The sequence below is a fragment of the Barbus barbus genome, assembly GCF_936440315.1.
Source record: "Barbus barbus genome assembly, chromosome: 48".
NCBI lineage: Eukaryota > Metazoa > Chordata > Actinopteri > Cypriniformes > Cyprinidae > Barbus > Barbus barbus.
In genome coordinates, this window is record NC_136726.1 from 2,597,485 (window position 1) to 2,607,608 (window position 10,124).

General features: G+C 36.9%; 1 protein-coding gene and 1 pseudogene across 2 annotated transcripts; one reads left to right on the forward strand and one right to left on the reverse strand.

Moving 5' to 3' along the window:
• Positions 1–269: 269 nt before the first annotated feature.
• On the reverse strand, positions 270–4,436 carry gabarapl2 (GABA(A) receptor-associated protein like 2). The gene is made up of 4 exons (XM_079411718.1): positions 4,271–4,436; positions 3,381–3,436; positions 1,691–1,863; positions 270–748 (listed from the first exon to the last, which is right to left on the reverse strand). The coding sequence occupies exons 1-4, from the start codon at positions 4,302–4,304 to the stop codon at positions 658–660; spliced, it is 354 nt and encodes a 117-aa protein (XP_079267844.1). The 5' UTR covers positions 4,305–4,436; the 3' UTR covers positions 270–657.
• A 200-nt stretch (positions 4,437–4,636) lies between these two features.
• Positions 4,637–9,986, forward strand: LOC306866483 (transmembrane protein 231-like; annotated as a pseudogene). The gene is made up of 7 exons (XR_013786111.1): positions 4,637–4,972; positions 5,045–5,211; positions 5,661–5,789; positions 5,920–6,063; positions 6,301–6,382; positions 6,637–6,728; positions 9,793–9,986. The product of XR_013786111.1 is annotated as a transmembrane protein 231-like (transcript).
• Positions 9,987–10,124: the final 138 nt, after the last annotated feature.

Consider the following 10,124-nt stretch of genomic DNA (forward strand, 5'->3'; position numbering starts at 1 on the left):
TTTTGTTAGACTGAAAGCCCCTGGTCAGTATTTGCATTTGTGGCATAAGAAAGAGTATCAGGTGAGTTATCAAGGGTTTTTCAGTATCGGGTGAACTTTGCCTTAAAGCTTACATTGGAACTGTATGTATGTTCTGTTTATTTGATGTATTTATATTATTAAAGGATATAGTTGAATAAAAATTCTCATGTTGTTCCAAACCTGTATGATTGACCTCAAGAAGACTTTTTTTTTTTTTTGTGTGAAAAAGAGTCCTTGAAAAAGTGGGTCTCAATAAATCATAACAATCGGTTTATTTTTTGGTGTTGGTTTTTATTGGTTAGGTCATCCAGCTACCTTACCTTTCAATTATCTTAAATATATAATTTACAGGGGAAAAATACAGATAAATTAAAACATTAAAAGTTACTATATATTCTCAGTGGCAACATTATTAAGCGTCTGTAATAACACTGCAATGACATTCACCAACAGAAGAAAAATCACTAATGCAGTCGATCTAATGTTTCAGAGCACAATGCGACAATAGAGGTACAAACACATCTGCTATGTGGTTAATTGACAGATGAGTCGATCCTGTTCTCAACCGCAGAACAATGGCGCAGTCCAAAAGAAACGGGAGTGATGCGTTGCACGGCGTGGGATGATGCAGGGATCCTAATATCCAAACGTGTTTTCTCCACTGTAGGCCACGTACAAAAAGCCGTCCTCGTCTTTTTCTTTTTCGTAGAGCTGCCCCATAGTCAGACTGAAACAGCAATGGGGATTGTAAGTGTTTGGACGTTCGTAGAAACAGATGCAGATTTGCACTTATCCAAACTATATAGATTAATGTATTCAATTAAAGAAAATGAAAGAATGCACAGGTATTATGTGAAAATTGCTATTATAACTGAACCACATTAAGCGACAGGCAAGGAAAATCACAATTTGTAAGAAAATGGCAAAAGGAGCCACATCAAAGAACAGATTAATCCAAAATAATCTGTAGCCTGTTGTTTTGCAGTGCTCCCAAGCATCAGTTATCTGAAGCCCAAGCTAAAGAACGCCAGGTGAGTCTGTTTGAGATGGCAGGTGGAGGAGGAGGTAAATAGAGATGATTTATATATGGATGTAAAAGGAGGATGTTGGGTCGCAGAAAAACATTTCAGCTGTTTATTCCTTCCCTTTCATACAAAACCTGATGCATATCTTCAGTTACTAGACACAATTACAGCCCTCTTCAATGTTGCATGTTCAGGAAGCAATTCAAGTAAATCTACATTGTGAACATGTCTGCAGTTATAAGGAACTACTAGACTGCAGATGTTTAATTAAAAATGAATTCCTATAGCCGGTGTGTCATTATCCTCTTCACTTCCTGGAATATTTGCCATGAGATATGTGGGTAGTTTGGTCTGTTAAAAGGTAGTGGTTTTTTATTGGTGCATACAAAAAGTAAGACCCCCCCCCCCCCCTCCCTTGAGGTTATTTGAAATCATGCCTAAAGCAAACTAGTGATGTAAACCCTTTGTTGTTATTTCAGCCATAATTATTAATAATAATAATAATAATAACAACAATAATTCAGCCAATGGAAAATCCTATTAATTTCCAGGTTTGATATTTTTGACTCAATATTAACATCGTTAAGTACTTTTTATAGGCACTGTACTTAGCAGTCTTTGTAATAAATAAAGGAGGATTTTACCTGGACTGAGGGACAGTTTTGTCAACAAAAAGGAATATGGCTTTTTCAGAAGGCAGCTGGATCCGCTTTCTGATGATCCACATGAACTGGGCCACTGTAATGTCAGACGGGACCAGATACTTTCGCTTGTCAATGTCCACAATCTGTGAACCAGATACTTTCTCTACAATAACCTGATAAACACAAGAGAGAGCAAACAAAGGCAAGCGCATGTTATAAAGTATGCCAAGAGAGAAACAAGTATCTGTCGGCCTTAAATCAGAATTCAATTCACTCAAGAGATGGCACAAGCTGCAAGGCACTTTCAAGTTCCCATCTTTGTTGCCACAGTTTTGGAAGTGCCTTTTTCTGTTCTAATGAAGGGGGTGTCCCAATACTTTTGTCCATATAGTGCATGTCCAAGTCATTGGTGTTTGGTGATGGGTTTTTGGCTCAAGGTCTGCATTTAAAGTCACACCAGAGGTGTTCAGACCAGTCAGGTTCTTCCACACTGACTCAATCATTTCCTTCTTTTTGAACCGTGTCTTATACACAGAGGTACTGTCATGTTAGAATAGAAAGGGGTCCTTTCTGAACTGTTGCTATAAAATTAGAAGCACACAATTCCCCAGAACAGGGCTGTCCAAACTGGGTCCTAGAGGGCTGGTGTCCTGCAGACTTTAGCTCCAACCCTAATTAAACACACCTGAAGCAGCTAAATCAAGCTCTTACTAGGCATACGAGAAGCTCCCATTCAGGTGCGTTGAGGCAAGTTGGACCGAGTTTGGACAGCCCTGCCCTAGAATATCATTATATGCTTAAACAATAAGATTGGTACTCACAGAAATTACTAAAGTAGCCAAACCTGCTCATTAGAAGGGAGTGTCCCAATGCTTCTGGCAATATAGTGTAATTCTTTAAATTCCAAAAAATGGTTGTTAGCAGATAAACTGTATTGTCTTAAGCAAATGAAAATGATTAATGTTTGCAGAACCTTTTATGCAAATAACTCATTGATTGCAGGTTATGTTTTGTAGTTCAAAGGCTCATGAACTGCAAACACTGATGTTTTAGGCGTGTGCTCAATATGTGTGGAAGGGAAAAAAGACAACAGCCACTTCACATCCATCTTCAATGCTGATGATGCAAGATCCTTTAGTGTTTACTGCTGGTTGGCAAATAGCTTTCAGTGCATTACCAGCATTAACTGATGATATATAATCGATTTAGATGTATTTTTTGCAGGATGAAGAAAAAAAACATGACACACTGTCCAAATAAAAACAAAAACAAAATACTTTGTGCCAAACATTTGAAAGGGTCTTTAGACCTGCTGTTGTCTATGATATGGTTATTATTAGTGAAATAGCAATGGGCCAGTGACAAATAAAGATGCCTAATAATTTGGATTCTACATAGTGTGATATAATTGTGTTTAATGGTTTTCCTTAATTGTCCTGGCAATGTTAATTTTATCTGATAACTGGCATGTGTTCAAAAGCATATTGGTTTTATGGGAATATCATCAAATTTCCCAGGCACTGGTATCGACTCCTGAAACTGTGATTCCTTCCAGATGGAAAATGACTCCCAATTCATTCTTAGATTTCCCCCAAATGTGCATAAAAGTGATCAGCTTTGTTACGATGACTTTTCATCATAAATTTGAAAACAGAGAAGGCTATGTTGAATTTTTCATATGCATACTCACAGGAACTCTGTCTGGGTACTTGTTGCGGATTTTGGCCGACTCCACACACCTGTGCTCTGAACGATGGGAGCAAAAACACATCGATCAGTCGACATGCAATGCTGAGGGTGTTGGATTCTCGTTAGTCATACTCATTCTTTTGAATAATTATCAACAGATTTAAGATTACACACAAGCACACACATTGTTTGACAGTGTAACTACTAACAGTGCTGGGAAGGTTACTTTGGAAATACAGATGCTACCCTATTTAAAATATAATAGTGTAAATACTTCAAGTACTTTATTAATGTAATGTAACTGATTCCATTTGATTGCTTTTCTAAATATCTAATGTTTTCGACTGTTAGTCATTTTGAAACATATAAAGCAGGCCGGGTTAACCTTAAAGTACTCATCACTGATTACTGTCATTTTTCATCCTTCAGCACTTGAATTAAGATCATAATTTCATTTTAAAGCACAGCCACCACAAAAAAAGACTTACTTTGAGGTCATTCTGAGGTTAAATACAGATTTAAACCCATAACAATACATAGTTAGTAGCTATGATACTGTTTTTGAAATCAAATCTTTTGCAGACAGTAGTTATGACAGGAAACACTGCGATTTATGAAAGGAATCAATTCAATCTGTATGTGACGTGAGATGTGTGTAATTTAATTATATCAGTAATTGAGTTACACCCCAAAACAAGCTCAATTACCAAACACATTAGGCATGTGAATATCTCTAATGAGTATGCTAAACATGACATGCTAACGCGAAGGAGAACCCATGCTGATTAAGCACCACTGACTCGGTTTATTGTTATTATGATCGCGAGCTGAGCTACATCGAGTTAGCAGGTCGCTTCTGTTGATAATAACATGACATTTTCGATTAATTACCCAGAGAATGGTCCTCTTTAAACATCCATTTCATTTTTGCAGAGGTATTGCTCGAGGAGCGACCTGTTCACGAAAATATCGGATGATTTGAAGTCAATGAAATCTCAAAACTAAAAACGTCAACAACGCAACAGACCTTCGTCTTCAGGCGAGGCGTAATGACGTCACCGCGGGAGCGCGCTCGCACCATTCGCTCGATCCCGGAGTATTTCGTATGTTTTGCAGCAAACTACACTTATTGGATAGCCAGAAATTGCTCATATTTTTGGTTTGTTGACATAATCTAATAATGCCATAACATAATCTAATAATTTGGTTTGTTCGTATCTAATAATGCGCGTGCGTCGCGCTGTTGCTATGGTGAACAGATGACGCCGCGCCACCGGAAGTATCAGCGCGTGTTGTTCGTTTGCTAAATAATTCACAAGTTTCTACTTTATTAGGTTTTTGCCCCAAAAGTGTTATACTGTTTAGACGAAACCGCTTTTATTGATGGTTGCTTGTGAATGTATTTGACAACGCACGCCGGATGGTAGTTAATATTTACTGCAATATTATTAACAATGCCTTGTTATGATGTTTACACGCATCCCGCTTTAATAAGACACAGGACACGTGTCTGCACCAGAGCGACGCTGTTTCTTTTTGTGGTTCTGTGCCTCACGTATATTTCACCTCTTCTGGTGGCGTACAGAAGTCAAGGTAAGCTGTGTTTTATTCCAAGCGAATGATTTCCAAAGATCATGTGATAACATAACTCTGCTTTATGAACAGGCTTCTGGCTGAAGACGAGCACATATGAAGAGCAAGCAGTCATTCAGTTCCAGTACGACATGATTGTGATCGGAGCAACAGACACAGCAGGGACTTATATCGCATGGAGCACGTTTCCCAACTTTAATCGATTGATGGGAGATCATTTACGCATCCCATCTGTCTCTGTGAGAACGAAACTTCTCAAATATCAACTTATTATGTCATTACTTTTTTGCATTATTGCAATAGTGAGTTCCTGGACCACAAAACCAGTCATAAGGGTCATTTTTTTTATCATTGATGTATGGTTTGTTATGATAGGACAATATTTGTCTGAGATACAACTATCTGAAAATCTGGAATCTGAGGGTGCAAAAAAAAACTAAATATTGAGAAAATCACCTTTAAATTTGTCCAAATGAAGTTCTTAGCAATGCATATTACTAATCAAATATATATATCTTCATGGAACATGATCTTTACTTGATATCCTAATGATTTTTGGCATAAAAGAGAAATGTATAATTTTGACCCATACAATGTATTGTTGGCTATTGCTACAAATATATCTGTGCTACTGATGACTGCTTTTTTGTGGTCATATATATTAAAGCATGGTTTGTTCCCTATTCAGGTCCAGGAGGAGGACAGAGACCAGGATGGGAAATCTGACCTCCTCATGCTCCAAATCAACATCCCACTCCAGCCAGAAGAACAGATGTTCGGCATCCAGCTCCTCCTTACCTTCTCATACCAGCTGTTTGTGTGTATTCAGCGCATTCCCACACACCGCAAATCAAATACCTCACTGTTAATATCTCTCTCGATCTCTCTCTGTCTATATCTCTTCTTATATGACTTATCCATCTCTCTGTTTGTCTCTCTCTGTCTAGCGAATGTCAACGGTTGTGATGCAGACGCTTGCCTTTGTGCAGCATTCCTCGCCTGTCCCAGGATCTCAGCTCTTCGTCTGTGGAGACCTGAAGCTAAACCAGCGAAGCCCTCTTCCTCACCGAGGTTTGCATAGTATCTACAACGTGAGTATGAAAGAAGAAAGTATGACCTACATGCAGATTAATGTGATGATTCACTCATTGCTGGAAATTTAGCTGCTAACTGGTTTGACTTGCGAAGCTGCAATGTTGTTAAAAGCATGTGTCAACAGGAAGATCGTGAATAAATCATTCAGCGATGGAATTATTTGGAGCATATTTGATTTACGTGCAAATTGTGTTTTGCAGAAATCACATATTAATTTTTAATTCCATTGCTAGGTGTCACTGATCGATGCTTCCAGTCCGTTTGCGAGTGCATATGACCTGGCCAACATCATCAGACTCTACCAGCAGAGAAACTGTAAGATAAGGAACATATCATTAATGTTATGAATATGTCCAGAGCCTCTCTCGTCTTCCTTGTTTTTGCTTCGTTGCTTTCAAAAAGCACAGTTGTGCATTCACTATAGGCTGTATTTATCATTGGCATTTACTCTAGAATGCTCTGAGCTTATTTCTGTGTTCATCAACTACTGCTATATTTTCTGTTTCTTTGTTATTGAATACTAAGGCCTCATTTGTCTAATCTCTGTCCATTTCAAATGTCAATGTCAGTGACCGCTCACCTCTCGGGTGTCATTCCCGTGTGGACGGTGGGCAGAGCTGCAAATTCTCCTTTCCAGATCAGCGCCCAGATCAACTATCCAGTGGACACTATTACATATCCTTTATATTTACATGTGGTTTAGATATACGTATTAAATATACAAATAGAGCTTTCTTCTGTGGAACTCAAAATAAACTCATTGAAGAACAATGAGGTCCAAACAACACAAAAGAAAGAAAGTCATAGACTGCCGTTCAAAAGTTTGAGATCAGTAAGATTTAATCGAGTCTCTTATGCACATCAAGACTGCATTTATTTGATCAGTATACAAAAAAACCACTAATATTGTGAAATTATTACAATTTAAAATAATGGTTTTCTGTTTTAATATACTTTAAAGTATAATTTATTCCTGTGATCTGCAGCTGTATTTTCAGCGTCATTACTCCAGTCTTCAGTGTCACATGATCTTCAGAAATCATTCTAATATACTGATTTATTATCAGTGTTGGAAACAGTTGTGCTGACTAATATTTTAGTAGCCTGTGATTTTTCAGGATTCTTTGATAAATAAAGTTTATTCAAAATAGGAATATTTTCTAACAATATAAATGACCATTGCTTTTTTACACATTTAACATCCTTGCTAAATAAAACTATTAATTTCTTTCAAAAAAGAAAAAAAATTGCTGACCCCAAACTTTTGAACAGTAGTGTATATTGTTACAAAAGATTTGGATTTCAAATACAGTCGTGGTCAGAATTATTGGCACCCTTGGTAAATATGATAAAAGAAGACTGTGAAAATTAATCTGCATTGTTAATCCTTTTGATCTTTTATTTAAAGAAATCACACAATTCTAACCTTTCATTGGAGAATAAGAATTTAAAATGGGGGGAAATATCATTATGAAATAAATGTTTTTCTCTCATACACGTTGGACACAATTATTGGCACCTTTTTATTCAATATTTTTTGAAACCTCCATTAGTCAGTTTAACAGCTCTAAATGTTCTCCTATAATGCTTGATGAGGTTAGAGAACACCTGACAAGAGATCAGAGACCATTCCTTCATCCAGAATCACTCCAGATCCTTTAGATTCACAGCTCCATGATGGTGCTTCTTCTCTTCAGTTCACCTCACTCATTTTCTACAGGGTTCAGGTCAGAGAAGCTTGGTTTTGTGCTCAGTGTTTTTGAGGTTTGTGTTTGGATTATTGTCCGGTTGTAAGATCCAAACATGGCCCATTATAAGATTTCTAACAGAGTCAGTCACTTATTGATTTTTTATCTGTTGGTATTTGATAGAATCCATGATGTCATGCGTCTGAACAAGATGTCCAGGACCTCCAGCAGAAATATAGGCCCACAACATCAAACATACAGCAGTATATTTCATTGTACACATGGGGTACTTTTTATCCCTGTGTTCACCAAACCCATCTTGAGTGTTTGCTGCTAAAAAGCTCATTTATTAGTTTCATCTGACCATAGAAGCCAGTCCCATTTGAAGTTCCAGTCGTGTCTGATAACTGAATATGCTGGAGTTTGTTTTTGGATGAGCTAGGAGAATTTTTCTTGAAACCCTCCCAAACAACATGTGCTGATGTAGGGGCTGTTTGACAATTTTTTTAAAGGTTTTCCGACCCCGAGACTCAACTATTTTCTGCTATTCTCCAGCTGTGGTCCTTGGACAGTCTTTAGCCACTCAAACTCTCCTTCTCACCGTGCATTAGGACGATATAGACACACGTCCTCTTCCAGGCAGTTTCGTAACATTTTCTGTTGATTGGAAATTCTTAATTATTGCCCTGATGGTAGAAATGGGCATTTTCACTGCTTTAGCTCTTTTCTTAAAGCCACTTCACTAATTTGTGAAGCTCAATTATCTTTTGCTGCACATCAGAAATATATTCTTTGGTTTTTCTCATTGTGATGGATGATTAAGGCAATTTGGGCTTTGTTTTCCCTCCTATTTATATTTCTGTGAAACAGGAAGCCTATGAATGGGAATATACTTCAGAGATATTTTACTCATAAGAATTTCTAGGGGTGCCAATAATTGCGTCTAACGTGTATTTGAGAAAAACATTTATTTCACAATGATATTTTCCCCCATTTTCAATTGTTTTAGTTCAATGAAAGGTTAGATTTTAGTGATAAAAAAAAAAAATAAAAGATCAAAAGGATTAATAATGCAGGTTTATTTTCAGAGCCTTCTTTGATCATATTTACCAAAGGTGCCAATAATTCTGACCACGACTGTAAATGCTATTCTTTTATCTTTATTTGTCAATTAAGAATCCTGAAAAAAAAAAAAAAATCACACGTTCCAAAAAAACAGCACAACTTTTCCAACACAGGTAATAAATAAGCATATGTGACCATGGACCACAAAACCAGTCCTAAGTGTCAATTTTTCAAAATTGAGTTTTATGCATCCTCTGAAAGCTGAATAAATAATCTTTCCATTGATGTATGGTTTGTTATGATAGGACAATATTTGGCTGAGATACAACTATCTGAAAATCTGGAATCTGAGGGAGCAAAAAAAATCTAAATATTGAGAAAATCTCCTTTAAAGTTGTTCAAATAAAGTTCTTAGCAATGCATATCACTAATCAAAAATTAAGTTTTGATATGTTTACAGTAGGACATTTACAAAATATCTTCATGGAACATGATCTTTATTTAATATCCTAATGATTTTTGGCATAAAAGAAAAATGTATAATTTTGACCCATACAGTGTATTGTTGGCTATTGCTACAAATATACCTGTGTTACTCATGACTGCTTTTGTGCTCCAGGGTCACATATTAGCATGATCTCTTAAGGTGATCTAAACATGAGGGTGTTATGAAAGAATTGTCATTTTTGGTTTAATCCCTATAATAATCTGTATTTGAGGGTATATTGTGCACATTCTTATGCTTCATGCTTGGTTACAAGCATCAACCATATGGTCTACAATAAAATCCTGATACCAAAAAGAGAACATTATTTTGCCCAAAAACACAACAGGAAATTGTTGCTTTGTGCTTTTTAGTTTGTGGCTACAGCCTAGTCTCTCATGAGCACATATTGGACACATGAAGTGACTTTGAGCTGCAGATGTCTTCTGTGCGTTCCTCGACACTCCGCTCATGTTTGATTTGATCAGATCGAGTTTCATTTCCTTGACTGCTCTCTACCTATCGGCCGGGCTTCTGGGAAACGATCAAGTTTGCCTGGATTCAGTATGTCAGCGTGCTGCTCGTCTTTCTTTGGGTTTTCCAGCACATTCAAACATTCGTCTTTCAAAACCAGGTTTTACCAACCACCACAGTACCGCCGTTTAAACAGCACAGCTCCTGAGATTTATTGTGTTTTATGATTTATTTATTTTTTATTGTACAATTATCAGGACCTTCATTTGTTGTCAAGGACTAGTGTTTGCTATGTGTTTATATATATATATATATATATATATATATATATATATACACCCTTAGT

Excerpts from the sequence above, each read along its gene's own strand:
- gabarapl2 (XM_079411718.1), bottom strand. The coding sequence starts at position 4,304 with ATGAAATGGATGTTTAAAGAGGACCATTCTCTGG. Across the intron at positions 1,864-3,380 it reads AGTACCCAGACAGAGTTCCT|GTTATTGTAGAGAAAGTATC; the intron begins GTGAGTATGCAT and ends TGTGTTTATCAG. Across the intron at positions 749-1,690 it reads AAAACTGTCCCTCAGTCCAG|TCTGACTATGGGGCAGCTCT; the intron begins GTAAAATCCTCC and ends TTGCTGTTTCAG.